Below are 16,968 nucleotides of genomic sequence, written 5' to 3' on the forward strand. Positions count from 1 at the left end.
TTGTTCTCTAACACTATTTATGGTTCCTGGTGAAGTCAGTAAATGCAGAAAGCTGTTATGCTGGGTTATTACAATGTAACATCTGAGACACTTTAAAGAGTCTGACGTGGCATCAATTACCTTCAATAGTTCAGTGAAGCTGTAAGGTGAGGGGTAGTTTCCATCATTTACAAGATGGTGAAGTTACTTGGTTGATGAGGTCAGAAAAGGCTCTGCAAACATGTTCAGCTGTAGAGAAGAACTCCTGCTGCAAAGCAGACTGTTGAGCTGAAAAGCAGAACAGATTTTAAGTCTTTCAGAGCATTTGGATGCTGCCAGAGCCCTGAAAAACTCTATAAATCTCTAATTTAAGACAACTGTAGAAACAGCAGCTTTTTCTGTCACTCTCCTCATTACCAAAAGTGAGGCAGCCTGACTGTTGAACAAAGCTCTGCTGTGTAAGACCACTGATTACAAAGGGATTTTGTACTGCTGGAAGTCTGCCTGGAACTAGAGTCATAGTTACAGTATCACAGAAGTGGCGATGGAAGAGACCTCCGGTGCCCTCACCTGTGTAAGTTTGCTCCTTAATTGACTGCTGAGACTGATTTCCTCTTATGCACTTTGAGTCATCTTGTTTCAAATTAGTCCAACATTAGGGGTTATATTCCACCTTACAGGAATATGTTCTACCTTACAGTATGGAGGTGGAGTACTTCTACAACGGCAAAGGCAAGATTCTGAGTTTCCTCTGAGGGTTAAATGTTTATGAACAATATTATAGAGTAAATTGGATGAAGGTGAGAAGACAGTGTCAAGATAACTAGGAGAATTTATACCTGGTTGGGCTTGGAGAGACAATGCATCCTTCAGTTTCATCACTAGCTCCTGCAGTTCCACTTCCTCACTGACTTCCTTCTCATCGGGTGGTATCTGCACTGCAGTGGAAGTAAGAACTGTATTCCTCATGATGCCACTGAGGGAGCTTTCTGTCAATTCAGGCAGATATGTTTGATTCTCTTCTGCTTCCTTATACAGTCCCTTAAAAAGTCTGTTGCTCTGCAGGGACAATGACTCCAGTGGGTCTTCTGGGAACATAAAGTCTGCTGCAGTGGGAACCTCAGGTGTCTGTAAAAGCCGCATTCTATTTGCAGAGTTGGGGGGATTCAAAGATTTCCAGTCTGCCCATGTTCTGGAAGTAGGCCTTCTTTGGGCAGGATTTAATCCACCCTGCATTCTTCTTTCCGGCAGAACATGTAGATTTCTTGGCATTGTATTCCGACACTGTGCAAAAGGATGCTCTGATGACTGTAACATTGCCTACAAAAGACAAGACACAGAAACTATATTGTGAAGAGAATTGATATTTTGGGTTGCTGGTAGTACTAAAGTAGGTAGGAAAATATTTGTGGGTCAGAATAATAATTTCTTTTAATTTCTGGTGAACTAAACCTATTCTTTTCACAAATAAAATATTTTCCTGCAATAAAATCAAACTTTGTGATTTAGTTTGGACAAATCTATGTGGTCATTTTTTCCACAATTCCAATCAGAAGACATTATATGCTTTAATGGCATTGAAAAGTGGGAATCTTAAATTTTCAAGAGTACATTTGCAGGAAAATTGTTCTAAAAGAATTAAACTAAGGGAAAAACATATGTGTATATTAAACACACATCAAACACCTCATACCTGTTAACATTCACAATTCCAAATCTAGGTTGGTTGTCAGTGCCACTATTGTACTTGGAATTTTCTAGACAGAACTATGATGCCAAATACCATCCACTGCATGAATGCCTAGTCTGATGTAACTGGGATGAGCTGAGCTGACTGTGCATGCACTGGACACTTAACTGCATGTGTGCAGCCAGTCCTACATGTTGTGGACAGTCTAGTGTCACTGCATACACATAGGATGGTACGACATGCCAGTTCATACTGGACTCCATGTGCAAGTGATATAAAGCTGACCAAGTGTGCACTGCAGATGTGTGTGGCTTTTCTCTATGTTTGACCATCCCTGAAAAACACTCTAAAAGCAGCATTGCAGAAAATGCTACAAAAATGTTGTAGGTGGCAAATATGTATGCATTCCCTGTGAAATAAGGGCCTTTTTAGAACCCCAGATATAATTTACATGAACAAGAGTCAATACAATTGAAAAGAAATAAAATACTTTCTGTAAGAGGTCTGTGTTACATCTCAGTACAACACAGCAACTAGGAATGACAAAAGATTATTTTATTTATTCAATGACAACATGGGACTGCAATGAAGTATCTAACACTTCTGTTGGAAACCATTTTCACTCTTACTGGAATACTCTCTCATTATTTTCATTACTGTAGTATCTAAACATCCCAGAAATGGATATCAGTGCTAGATGCTAAATGACAAGAAAATCCCTGCTGCAAAGAGCCTATCTGCTCTCTCTGAAGACAAGAACCTTAAATGATGGAGCACAAGGTGCACAAAATAGTATCAAGAGTACTAATCTGCAGGAAAAGGAGTAGTTAGTATTCAGTAACTGCCCATAGCTGTGAAGATTCTTGGTATATTTATCACTATACCTTTACTTCCTGCTTCATTTGCTGCAGTTTAATTTGCAGGTTTTCATGGCTTGATCTCAGGCTCTGGAGCTTTGCCTCTATTTTGCAGCTTTTGTCTTCCTGGCATTTGTGAAGAAATTGCATTTTCTCCTTCCATTTGTTGAACTGCTTTTTCATGTACCTGCCAGAGACACAGCAGGGTGGGAATTTTGCTAAATCATACACGCAAATATACACAGTCATGGAAAAGAGCAAACACTGTAGCATAAACTTTCTCATCTTTGTCAGTTCAGGAAATTTTTCTCAGCTTTAGGGTTAGAGGCCAGTATTTCAGGAACTGGGCTGTATCCATGGAATTAGCAAGAACAGGAGTGTTCTAGATGAGGAAAGATGTGAGCTGAGTGGAACTGTGGCCAGGACTGAGCCTTGCATCTTGGGGTTTTACCTTTCCCACAAAGGTGGCTGGAATAGGAGAGACATTATAGCATTCCCTCTGTCTAGAAGCAAACTACGTATGGCAACTCGCTGACATGCAAAAGATTCCCATCATTTCCCACCGGGCAACAAAGGAGTAAAAGCAGCCTCTATCCCATTGATAGAGTTCCTTCTTGCTCCTGGTATTCTATGCAGCTTGCTTGGTGATACCAATAGTTTCTGCACAGGCCACTTGTCCTTGAAAAGATACTGTGATTTTTGTAATGAGAAGTGCGACCCTCCCACGCACACCACAGAAGATTTAGAAATTGCTTGCTCAGAGCACAGTATGACAAAAATACCACCCATATCTCTGTTCTAGAGTTGGGATTTCTCTAAGAATTCAGGGTAGAAATACAGTTTTGTCTTTGCCACGGCTCAAGTGGAGATGGACAAAAAAGCTTGTTAACACTACAGTAATAAACCAACTGCTTCATATCACACAGATGAAATAGTTATCTCCCTTGCTTAGGTACATCCAGAAGTTCATCTGATTCACTTACTTTTGGGTATGCACTGGCTCACAGACAAGAGCCCCATCAGTTTCACTGGAATTATGCAAGATTTGTCTGCATGGGACAGCAAGTCAGACCACTTAAAATTAAAATAATATTACATTGGTCCCTCATAACAGCATTTAATGGGTCTTTACTGTATAATGCTAGCTACCTTCAACTAACTCTGAGCCCAGTTCTGTGAACAGGCACATAAATGATGGAAGTTGGTCCACAAATAAGAACAAAGAGCTTCCCACGAGTAATGTGATTCATTCAGCCAGTTATATGATAAGCTCTGGGTCAGAGCGTGATGCTGCGTTTCAGGAGCAGGCTTTCCAGATATCCTTTCAACTATTGCTAATCTAAAAGAAAGCTGAAGAACTTTGCCATATCTCTTTATCTTCCCACGTGAGAACAGAGGGCAAGGTAAGAACACAGACTTACAATGAAACTGCAATTGCTTTGCTCTAGTCTTGGACTGCCCTTGAGTGAGTTTGGAGCAGCAATTGTACATTGACTTGTATGAATGAAACAAAATAGGAACAGAGGGAACTGAACATACTGAAGGAAATAAAGAGAGTAGATTCAGGATCAAATCTACACTTCACTGTAATTCCATTGGTTTCAGTGGTCACAGACATGATTATATCTACAGCACATTCATAAATAACTACAAAAATGAAGGAGGAAAAAGCAAAAGTGAAAGAAAAAGGTAACCATGGTTGCCCCCCCACCCCTGCCTCAACAAACAAACCACCCAAGAAATATGTAGTTTAGGAATTAATATTTTACTGTGTCAAAGGTTTGAATATCAGAAGGGACTTCTGTGGTAATCTAAGTTGTGGGATTTTTACCAATTTACTGTATTATGCCTGTAATCTCTATTTGATTTACAGCATATTTTTAAGAAAGATATCCTACTTTGATTTAAAAACTTAATGCAAATTATGAAATTTGTTTTGATTAAACCTTTTTCAGGGAAAAAATTGAAAAGTACGCTGTTCTGATATTGTTATATGAATGAACATTTTTTTCCTTAAAAATGCCTTTTAGAAATGTAAACTAACAATTGCAGAAATGATGATGAAAGCAAACCAAAATATTTTGCTTTGCCAGAAATTGTTTTTTTATCGATCTCCATTTACAATTTTTGTTGCTGAGTTTTTATCATTCATCCCCATTCAATAGGATTTTTTTTTTAAATCTCAAAATCTCTAAAGCATGGAAAAATCATTTGTCTTCTAGCTCTTCACTGGAGCAGCGTTGCCCACCAGTCTTCTGTCACTGTACTACTGCATTTACCCACCTGCTCTCATTGTGAATGCTTTTGATGGATTCATGCATTTTTAACACATCCGCTTCAAAAGATTCTATTGCCTACGATAAAAAAGAGAAAACTATGTTTATAACTTTATCAGCAATAATATTTCATTTTCTATGCCAATTTTGCTATAAGAGGGCATGGTAAATTTGGGATTTGTTCTGTTTTACAGATTTACTAGTTGACTTTTTTATTTAACTGATTGCAATCAACTGATGCATTAAAGTATTTCTAATGGCTATTAGAACAGACTGGAAAATATACTCTATAGAACAAATTCTTTGTCCTATGTAAAATTCTAAGTGTATGAGAATCTGTTATGTTTTAAATTAGGACGAAAACCTCATTCCCTGGAATTTCTGCAAAATGGAATATTCTGATTTGGGAACAGTCTCTCCCAAGTCCCATAACTGATTTGGGACAAGGAGATGGAGGAAGAGACTGGGTGTAGAAAAGAGAAGAGAAACTCCTGGTCTTTGGGTGGAAGTAGCAGTCTCTGGGCCATGCAGGGGACGATAGTCCAGAAGTCAGGGAGACAAACACTTTCCAGGTAAGCTGCTTTAGAAGCATGGTATAAGCTGGGCTGGAATCAGGGATGTCAGGAAATTATGAGACTAAGAGCTGGGTCCCCAGGACCTCCAAGTTCATGGATTCTATTAAAAGCTATCATTGGACTTATGGTCTGCATCCTTTTAAGCAACATTGAAATAATCTGCACTATAACATGTTGGAAATCAGTATAAAACTTCTCAAAAAGAGTTCTCAGCCCATGAGAATGAACAAGAGAGCAATGCATGTGACAGAATGCATTACTAGATGCAAGTCCTGACTTACTGTCTTCTAAAATGGCAAATGCCAGCCAGCAAAATGACATGCTTAAGCAATGTCTGCCCACAACTTCTCCTGTGGATATGTGCTGGCTGGCACTATACCTCAAGCTGCGCAGCAGAGTCCTAAAAGACAGGTCTTCCAAAGGGCAGCACAGAAGCAGCAGCCATAGGAGTGACCTGACACACACAGTCTAGTTCTCAGTTAAATCACCCTTGGCTTCTGGAAAGAACAAGATGAGTGGATGACACAAACTGGTTTGAACACAACCCAGTGTTCCCTATATTCCAAGCATGTGTAGAGCTACCAACCTCTCAAATAAATATAGAAACAAAAAACTGCTATGTAATTATTTTTATCTACACTGTCCTACCTACTCATCTAGCATTGTTTCTACGCAGGGAAATGGAAAAAGTAGAGAGCTTTTATGCATAAGCTATTTTAGTTGGAGTGGACACTACTCTGGGTTTATCCTTAAGAAGGGCCCATTCTGTCCTCTTGCTATTGCCATGGTGACAAAAATACCCTGAGCCTAATAAGAAGTAAGGCATCCTTCCTTGACATTTGCTTGCAGTAGGAGGACATGATGGCATTTTTTACTGTCAGAATAGAGAACAGGAGTCCAGTCTTAGCTAGTCTTTGACATGATACTCTAAGACAACTTGAAAAGAAAAAAAAGTAACAGAGCAAATATTCTTACAAATGCTTCTGAAGGTCACGAAAGTCAAGGAGTTAGCTCCTAATCTTGGGAGGGTATCAAAATCAAGCTTCACTAAGTTTTCTGTTTCCAAGTTTTTTTCCACAAGTGAGAAATCAACAGAAAGATGAAGCTGCCCATTACATTTCTTTTTCATTGGTAATTAGAAGGCAATTAGATAGTTAACTCGGTAGTTCTTCCTCACAGCTTTAGCACTATTACAGCTTCATGTTTTGCTCACCTGAGCTTTTGTCTTGCCTTGCTCTAATGTCTTGCTCTTATTCTCACTCTTCTGTATTACAGTTCCTTTTTCAGATACAAACTTGGGTGACTCCAGGACAGGTCTGTCCACTGGGAAATACAGGTTTTCAGGGCCAGGAAGTGGTGAAGTACTCAGTTCTAGAGGGGGACTGTACCAACAGAGAAATAATGAGTAGACAAAGGATCAAGCCTTATATGGTTTTGGTACCCAGAAAGATAAAACTAATGCACTCTAAGTAGACAGAGAGCTGTGCTATTGACTAAGCACAAGTATGGTTTAGCTATGCCTGCTGGCATATTTTCGCTGAAAGAATGAAATTCCTTAAAGCAAATTCCACTCTTTCAACAGAATCTCAACAACACATTTAGTACCAGTGCAATTCGCTGCTTCCAGTTTTTGCTTCCTTTAGCCAAGAGCTAAATGTCTTGGTAAATTCAACTACAATAAGATAGCAATAGATACAATAGATATCCTGCTGTTCAGTCCATTCTATGCTAGGAAAAGCCCAGATACCTATCAGCCCCACAGTGACACCTGTAATGACAACCTCAACTTCTTTTTCTCATTGCTACCCAAGCATTAGGTAAGCAAACCCCACAGAATTACAAAGAAATCTTGATTGCTCACAGAAGGATTAAATGACATTCAAAATGAAGAAAGATTTTTTGTTGCTGAATACAAGTGGGGAGATACTAGCAATGGAAATTTTTTGCTTTTTACCACATTCTAAAAAACAAACACTGAAATAATATTATCTGTGAGAATCCCTGTAACGATCATCCATTGGTCTTACTGTATATAAAAATTTGTTTCTAATAGCAATGTACTTACCTACCATTGTAGCACAATCAAGTTTTATGAACAGATTTTTCTCTTCTTTTGCACAAGAACGAATTTAATTCTTTACAGAGGAGTGACCATTTTTTCTATTGATGCAAGATGCAAGAGAGTTGCTAGATCTTTACACTACTAGGAAGGAATCTCACCCTTCATATGTTTGTAGTGGTTAACTTGTATAATCATTCCCTTCAGTTTCTACACCTAAATATCAACCAAAATCTCAGAGCAAGGAAGCAATCACTATAGGGAAAATCACAACACAACCCCCAATGCTTATTATTCACAACTGTGATCAATGGAAATACAATACTGAATTTACTTGTTAACTAAAAGCACACAAACCAGAACTGATCTGAAAGAACTGGAATAGTGAGATCAGCTACTCACTATTGTGAGTAATCCCACAGGCCTGCAATTCAATGGGACTTGAGTAGAATCAGAAGTCAGTGAACACACAGTGGGTCACATGTGGAATGTATTCACAGTTAATTTCCAATGATTTTGTCACAGAGGAGGTGCTTAAAAACCCATGCAGTTGTGACAGGTGCTAAATATTTCCAATGCTTGACCCTAGACTGAGCATAAGAAATGGCATGGAAAGAAAGAGATGACATAAGGAAGAAGGGAAGGAAGACACAAGCATGTTACATTTTATAAGACAACTGGTCATTAGGTTGTCAGCATGGTAATCATGGTTAAGCTCCAGAACAATGTGCAGCAATTTTCCATTTATGCTTTCCATTTTTAATGGAAAAATCATGACATGGTGTCTGTCATAACAAAATCACGTATTCAAAGGACATAATCAAGCAGCCTGACATGTTATTCAGAGATTATAAACTCATTGGAAACAGAAACTCACAAAGTCTTTTTGTGAGTAGGGAAGTGTCTCTCCTCCACTATTTCCAGAGCCCTCCTTCTCTGAGCCTCCTTTCTTCTGCAGCGCTCTTGAAACAGGTTGTTCCTGATGGTGCGGAGAAAGTGCTTTGCATTCGCCTTTGCTGACATCTATTGGAATGAGGGATAATAAAGAAGGGAGTGAATTTTCAAACAGGTGCTGCCCAGAAGTAGACACAATGCAAGGCAAAGGCAAGACATAAGAAACCAAAGGTCCACCTGTTCAACAACTGAAGTGGTTAATAGCTGCTGTCTGAGCCCTGGAAGGGGAGCTGAGGTGGATGATGATGCAGGACCACAGGCAAGAGCTGCTCCAATTCTGCTAGGTAAGCAAAACACTCTGTCTGGGTCAAATTCAGGCAGCCTGGCAATGCTTAATGCAGGATTTTGGCAGTTACAATGATTCAGTTCACAGTCTCAAAGATAATTCTGCCCAACTAGTATCTAAGTTTCCTTTTGATCAATGGGAAGAAGTACTTTTATACTTGTATGAAGCGTTAATTGCTGCAGCCTTCTGTGCCTCACATCCTCTTCTTGTACAATACATTACAAACCACACTTCCATTTGTCACATCAGTGTCAGTCTCAGGTACAACAACTAAGCTCAGTAGCTGTATTATAGGAGGACACAAACCAATTCTGCCCCAGGAAGCGACTGCTGCAGAACATGCGGTGAACAGCAAAACACAAAGAAAATATACAGCATGCCTCCTAGTCATTTCTCAAAGTGGTAATAACATTACCACAAGGTGTCAGCATGGTAAGGTTGTTTTTTCCTTAGTGCTGATGTTTCAAATCCCGACTCAGCAGCCCACTCCCTGGTAAAGACAATGTAAAAACTTACCCGGCCAAGGACAGCATCTGCTAAGAGTGGAAGGTATGGGGAAAGTGACCTACTACTGATTCTTTTATGTGTCACACAAATGATATAAACATGGTATCTGTCATATTGAGTAGCTTATCTTTTTAATTTTGGTATAGATTTGGGCCATGAAAGTAGTATCTACAGGGTTAGCGTTACAGTAGGGCTTCATAAAGGAAACTTAAGTTCAGTGATCCAGTTGCAATATTGCAACAATGTGGGAAAGCTCAATGTCAGAAGTACAGGAGAGGAAGGGGCCTTCACTTCAAAACAAAACTGATTTCACTCACAAGCACTAACATACATGTGTCCAAGTAGTCTTGCCAGCATTCACACACCACAGTGTATGTATACACATGGTAGGGCCATGACGACTTACAGTGACATGGAGGACAAGAAGTGCCAGTTCTCCTTAAGCCTCCCAGTTTCCTCTTAGCATGACTGTGTGCTGGTTTTTGGATGTGCCATTAACTCCTTTAGGAACTGGCAGTGATTGTGATCCTTTGTCTCCTTACTTGGGCGTCTTATGTCTAGTTCTTTACCTTCAAATCATCATCTCTTGTGATGGCATTTTCAAATGGCGGTTTGTCCTTTGTTTCAGGCTACCTTTTGTTTTCCTGATTTGGTTGTCCTGAAAAGTTGTGTGTGGAAGTGCTGTGATCTCGGAGACCAGCTAATCTAGGATGCATCATCTCCTGCCTTGTTATATCCCTCCTGCCCACCCTTCTGGTGCTTCCACATCCATGCACTCCCATTCACTCTCTATTCACACTGATTTTAATGTCTCTGTTAGAAATCTCTACATGAGGAGATCAGTTGCCATTTGATTCTCCTACTTTCTCACAGATGGAGGATGAGGAAGAATATTTGGAGGAATGAACATCTATCTGTTATTTTTAATGCAGATGTTGAACAACCAGTTTCTCAGTGTTAGCAATAGGGTTTGGTTTGCAGAAAGAGACCAATGAAGTGGCTACAATTTATGTTCCCCCAGACAAAGGGTGACCGCAAGAGCAGTCTAACATTCTTTAGTTTTGGTGCAGACACTGGCTACCCAGATATAGTTCACGTTAAGTGCAGGATTTCAGGAAGGAGGCCATGAAGTACATCTTACTAGGGAAACTTTCATGGGTGCTTTTCAGCTCATTTACTGGAACAGAAGAAGATATCATTATATAGATCCACAAAAAAACCCTGTCTGCTGCTGTGTGTGAGATCTGGAATCTCCTGCTCAAAGGAGAAGCTGATCTTCCAAACACAAATTCCCAGTGTTGAACTTTGCCACTAGTGTGATGAAAACATAAGTTGCCCCTGTAATGGAGCCCAAGTAGGCAAGTTTAGTTGCGCTCATGCTGTCTCTTTGTGCTGCCTCCCTAACTGACAGAAACAAATGAGTCCAAAAGGTTTACAACAAAGTGGAAAAGCTCTGAAATATAGGAAATTTCATGCAGGAGTTTGTACAACTTTAGGATGAACTAATTTCTGAAAAAGTTGGCATTGGGATTGGGAGGAAGGAGCACTGGGACACACTGAAGGCCCTTTCCACACATTTAAGGACGATCTGCAAATGGCAAACTTGCCATAAAACTCCTTGGGAAGAGGACTTGCACTATAACATTTCATGGCTCTATTTAGTTATTTCAGAACAAAACACTCCTTTGAAGGTTATAAGCACCCTTTTTTCCTTTCCCTGAGTCACTGTTCCCAGATTAATAATGCTAATATGTCATGGCCATTATGGCTAAGACACACATAATTTTATAATTAATGTAGTTCAAGAGTCTACAGCCTACTTGCCTATGTGAAGAACCTGAACACGGAAATTAATCAGTACAATGGGACTCTACCGGCACACAGTGTTCCACAACAGGATGTGACTTCTTATGTGGTTTGCTGAGACGGCCAGTGAAAAAGCACACTTGGCAAAGGTCAAAATTAAGGCACTTCAGACAGCGATACCTGTGAGGGAAAACAGAAGGATTAAGTTACTCCCCCATAAGTAAGAACTTGGTGCACATGACCTTGATTACTGGAAATCCAGATGCCTGGGTTCTGAAATGCAGAGAAGCACCATTGTTAGAATAATTACTTTCCTCAGCATTCTCTGAATGCAAGTTACTGGCTCCAAATGACACTGGACTATCCTCCAGAACCCACTAATGATTTTGCTATTATATATTTGCGGCATCAAAATTCAGACCAAGGAAGAAAGTGTTGTTCTAGCACCATTTTTGAGAATGCAGTTACATCTTCATATGCTTCTTATACACCAGCTTACCTCTTAGAACTGTAGTATCACTACATTATTGATGAAGGATTTGCAACTTTGCAAAATAATAAACATGCAAAGAACTAAACCTGCAAGTTTACTATTAGTGAGAAGAGAGTAACAGTAAAATGCTTTTCTGAGCGTTCTGGTCAGTGGGTAATATTTTATACCATTAGGCCATTTTATACCATTACTTAGATGAATAAGATGCTAAACTGGGTAACTTAACTAGCCAGTTAATATACCCAGTTATGGGACAAAGAACTAAGAAATGAGATACATGGGTTTAATTGGCTTTACTAATGAACTGCCAGTTTACTTTCAATAAGTCTCCATGATCAGTAAGTCTGTGCTAGTGAACTAACAAGAAGCAGGATGCAGGCTTGAGCTCTACCCTGTGATGGTTCTCTCTTTCCCTATCTTACTTGTTAAACTACATTATGTCCAAAGTTTGTTGCTTAATACAGCAGTTAGAGCCTGTAAGGTATGCAAACAGTTGTAACAACTATATGGATGCTATAGACTGCAGTAATTACTGACACACCTGAGGCCTGTAATGGGGAAAATTTTGCAGACTCTACATCTAGCTTGGTGAGAAACCATTTCTGTGACTGATAACCTGTAACATGCAGGGAGCCACAGGAGAACAGCAGGCTCTGATCTCAGCCAAGACAGGAATTTTTCTTCAACAATTGCTGAATTCAGAACCTGGAAAAAAAACATGTTGCAAATTTAGCCATTTACTTGAAAAGAACTGGTGTCTCTTCTACAATTACTAATAAAAGCTCTGATATTGGACTCTGCTAGCATAGATTTTTCCATTCGTGTAAAATGTTACAGGGTTCCAAAGGTTTTGGACTAAATGCAAGAGTCTTCAGTAGTATCTTATTGACCATCTTTTCTATAGATATAAATCCTCCTATACTGTGAGACTGGTGAACAGCCCTGCCCCTTAAAAGTAGATACTGGTGGATGTTATACGGTGATAAACTTGCAATTTTAATCAACCAGCAACATTCAAAATAATTTCCCAGGACATCATAATTTCACTCACCCCATGAAAACAGCTGTGAGTCGCAATTTCCACACAAGATGGAGTGCAGCTTTCTCCCACAATGGCTGGGATCTGCATCAAGAAGAAAGGCTCAGAAACACCTCAATAAAAAACAGATGTTCCCATCATGCTCTGCTGAGATGGTGACAGCACACAGATGGTGAAGCATCTCTAGCAATGCCATTTTACATACTGTTCTGAAGAAAACCTGTTCATATTCATACCATCAGTATGCAATTTCATAGTTCAGTATGTGTCAGAATGATTTGCTTCCAGCTCACTTAGTGAAATGGATCGACATACTATGTTGCCATAATGGAATATTGAAAGACACTGGATTTGAACCTCAGGGGTCATTTTCAGACCTCATTTTCAGTGCCAGTTCAGCTGAAAATACCTGTATGCTAAGGCATTTTTCCGCAATTGCAAGCTATTCTAGTAAGTACAGACATCTGAAGTTTGGAGTTGCTTTAGGAACAGCTGTATGCAACTGTTCCCAGGACCTGTAAGCTCAAGCAAAATGAATGCACAGAGGCACTGATGTAAGTGATTACTTTGACTGAGAAAAGCTACAAAATTTGATTTTTACCTACTTTGCACGGTAGTTCCCTACGTCCAGAGAGTGCCCTACTGACTTCAACCCCATAATGTAATAAAACATAAAAAGTATAAACCATGTATTTTTTTTCTCCTAGATTAGGATACTTCTACAACATCTGTTGTGTAACAGCACTTGCACTGGCATTACCTGATTTAAGTCTGTTAGTAGGCTTCTCAGGGCACTACGGGTAATCAAGGCCACCTTCCCATCAAGGACAGCATAAAACTGGAAGAAAGCTGAAAACAACCAGAGGAAAGAAACTGGAATCCTGGCAGAGCCTGATGTGTCTTCTAGCTACTTATTCTCAAACTGTCCACATGATGATTGCAGCCTACCAAATAAACCACTCAAGAAAATACCCCTTTATTGTCTATCTGACAGGCACTCTGACTGCCGTGACAATACTTTCTTCTTACAGGCAGGGGAAAGAGAAGGACAACAAGGCAATGATGGCAATTCCTTTTTCCTGGCAGTAAAGACAGAAAAAAAAAAAAAGGCTCTAAAAGCTTCCTGGATCAAATATATAATATTGTTTTCTAATCCAATGAAATTTAAAACTAGGGTTTTTCTGTTCTTTTCTGCTAGGCAAATAGAACTTGGCCTTCATTTTTAAGATCTACTTAAACTTTATTATGACTTGTTCTGAGACTTTTTATTTAAAGATGGCTATAGACATTGATGGAATGCATCAAACTTTCTCTACAATTAAGCAGTCAACATAATTTACTTTTTGCATGGTAGAACTGTATTCTCTTTTAAAGTAAAAAAAGAAAATACAATGGAGATTTTTCTCAATGTCCAGTATTTCAAGCAGTGTATAAAATCATATATTTCCCACCTCTGTATTTAGCCACTAGAGTGTCTCCTGAAAGGGCAATTAGGGCAGCTGCAGCAGATCTAGTTTTGATATAACCTGTTCCAGATCTAGAAAAATAAAATAAGTTACACTACGTTCACCGAGAATATGAAAACTGAAATCTCTAAAGAAAAAAATATTGCTATGTTGGAAGAAATTCAAAACTCATATCCTTTTATATGTATATAACTGATGTTGTATTTTAATGATATTTTATATCTAGGACCCTTTGTCACTGAACGTAACTACAGAGGTAGCTGTTCAAGATACCGTGCAATCATAAACCAAAAAGACAGCATCTCCTTCAAAGACCTCATATTCCAAGAAAAATATAATTTTACATTTACAATACATGTCCTAAAGAAACTATGCTCTTCATTTGTGGAAAGCTTTCCCAAATATGGGAGAGAAAGCAGAATTACAATCTGGTTTTTGTATTATATCATCAGCCAGCTTCACTGTGGCCCCAGATCTGCATCAGGCTTTTCTTGGGCTGAATCCCTTTAATTTCACTGCAACTCAATTTAATCAAAAGGATATATGCAGGAGCAGGACTTTAAGTTTGTCCATTAGATCATAAAGAATGTAGCTTAATTTAGAACCTGAGTTTGCGACATAGGCACATAATGAAAAAACATTTCTCTATGTGAAGACAAAGCAGACATGAATTGGAACCATAAATCAGGAAATCCTGGAATTCTATATTTAAGATATCACTTTCGCAAAGCAGTACTGCACTTCAGAATATCATTACATAAAATTGTCTTCAAGAATTTTTAGATAAACTCCATTTTTACAGAGCATAGTGCATAAAGCTGCAATATAGTCTCTAAAGTATGAGCTGCATGGATAATTGTTGGTCAGAAGTTTCTAGAATTTATATATTTAGTTTTTCTAGAACTTTCATAGAAAAACATCCAAGATTAAAGCTAAAGTATACAATCATAACCCCTTATGTTGGTTTAGTAAGCTTATTAAGTAAGCTACCACACAGAAATGGAAAAACCCTTTGTGCTCTTGCCATGAAATACTTTCCAGTGTTGACAGTGAGAACAGCACTCTACAGAGAAAACAGGATTATAAGAAAATTATAAGAAGCTTTTTGTACACTATATACACGGCAAGAAACTTCTAAAAATTTTTTTCTAAAGAAATTACATCAAAAAGAAAATGATAAACTGCCCTAAGAAAAGAGAAAAAAAGACCAAGATAATCCTGTTAAGAAGATTCTTCTAAATTATTTCCCTACAGTGCACACAAATTACAAAATATTCTTAGTGTTTCTAGCTTTGTTTCATAATACACCAGTTTATTCTTAGCCCTAATTGATTTTTTTAAGTACAAAAAAATTAATTACATGGGACCTTAAGCAGTAGCAATCATATTATTAATGAAAGTGGTTAAAGAAAAAGTCCTGCACACCACTTATATCTCACTCACTTTCAGTAAAAAACTTTGCTCTGATGTAGAAGCAAATACATTTCACTTGTGGTATAAATTGCACAATGAACTTAGCCTTTGTCTTTTAAATCTGATACAATCACAAACCAATCCTGCCTTTAGTGAATGAATTCATCATTCAAAAACAATACATGAGAAAAGTACATTCTGTGAGCTGCTTCCTTATTATTCCCAGAAACTATTTGCTATTCACAGGAGCTAGCTGATCAGCTTAGTTATGAAACAGCAGTTTTGTTTCATAATTGGCTGATGAACTTTTTAAACTAGAGAAAAAAGAATAGTGAAAAGTGACTGATAAATTCTTGACCTGTGCATGGGTACTGTCATTCAAAGGCAAATATAGATTCTTTTTCAGGAGTGTATCAAAATATCTTGGCAGTCAAAAAAAGAGCTACTCTCTGTAAAGCTGTTCACAGAAAAAGTTAGCAGGGACTGGCAGACATCTGGACTTCCAGATAGTTTTGGAAACATTTGACCACTCTTTCTCTGATAAAGCTTTGTGCCTCATATTCTTATAGCTGAACTACTCCCATTGTGTCTAACAAGAAAAATACCATCAAAATGGGAGAGTTTCATACAGAAATGGTGTAAGAGTGGTAGAAACTGACTTAGTCTAGCAGTACTTCACAATGGATTTACATTTGTCCTTTCTCTCACCTGTCATAGATGGCAACTAGCAGGTTCAACGTGAATTCAGCGGCTCTTGGAGCTACCTGGCCTGGTTTTTCTAATCTCGCCCTCTGGAAGAGTTTCATCAGCATTCCAGAGATCTGCTGAACTTTCAGAGAAATCTGCTTTTCTTGCTGGCACTGTTCACTTGATAGGATGTGCTGAATCAGAGAAACATCAATCAAATCCACTGTGGGAAAATTAAGGGAGAAATGAATGAGGATCCTCTTTTCTTCCATGAATGGAAGCTTGACTTTTTTATATTAGAAGTGCCTAATTTTACAGACGAGTCTGTAAAATGAAGTTTAAAACAGTATGCAACATATAAGGAAATAATCTGGGAAAGGTCTTGCTGGGTTTATGGATACAGCAAAACTCGTGAGGCTACAAAGACAGAACAGCTCAACTGAAATTCCCTGGATGTGGTTTTGGGACAAATAGGAAGGGAAGAAAATAGCATTATTAACGGCATCCAAATTATAGATCAAAACATTATTCCATGTACAGATAGCATAAAACCACGCATCATTCAGTACTTCAGAAAAAAGTTCCCGTGGGGCTGGGAAAACCATTTGTGATTTGATGTAAGCTTTCTCCTCATGCACAAATACAAAGAGAAGGGGGGCACTATGGCTAAGAAAGGGGCTAACACGCTGTATTATAAATGTGCCATGGAATAACTAATATCCAGTGGGATGAGAGCGCTACGGCTTCTTAAGGGTCACATTCAGTACTGCAGAGGCATGATCAATTAGAGTTAACTTTGGAAGAGAAAGATTGTAGTAGACAGCAAGCTTGTAGATTGCTGAAGAAGCAGAGAACCTACAATATGTCATCTATGGTCTTCC

The 16,968-nt window shown here is 38.7% G+C and overlaps 1 protein-coding gene across 1 annotated transcript; it reads right to left on the bottom strand.

Moving 5' to 3' along the window:
* Nucleotides 1–163: 163 nt before the first annotated feature.
* Nucleotides 164–16,212, bottom strand: DYTN (dystrotelin; the record flags this gene model as incomplete). The annotated part of the gene is made up of 12 exons (XM_082483582.1): nucleotides 164–267; nucleotides 819–1,299; nucleotides 2,554–2,713; nucleotides 4,810–4,880; nucleotides 6,591–6,759; nucleotides 8,314–8,459; nucleotides 11,058–11,169; nucleotides 12,024–12,187; nucleotides 12,534–12,605; nucleotides 13,282–13,370; nucleotides 13,973–14,058; nucleotides 16,109–16,212. 12 exons carry the CDS (start codon nucleotides 16,210–16,212, stop codon nucleotides 164–166), a joined length of 1,758 nt encoding a protein of 585 aa, XP_082339708.1.
* Nucleotides 16,213–16,968: the final 756 nt, after the last annotated feature.

This window comes from Vanellus vanellus (assembly GCF_965231255.1).
Source record: "Vanellus vanellus genome assembly, chromosome: 5".
NCBI lineage: Eukaryota > Metazoa > Chordata > Aves > Charadriiformes > Charadriidae > Vanellus > Vanellus vanellus.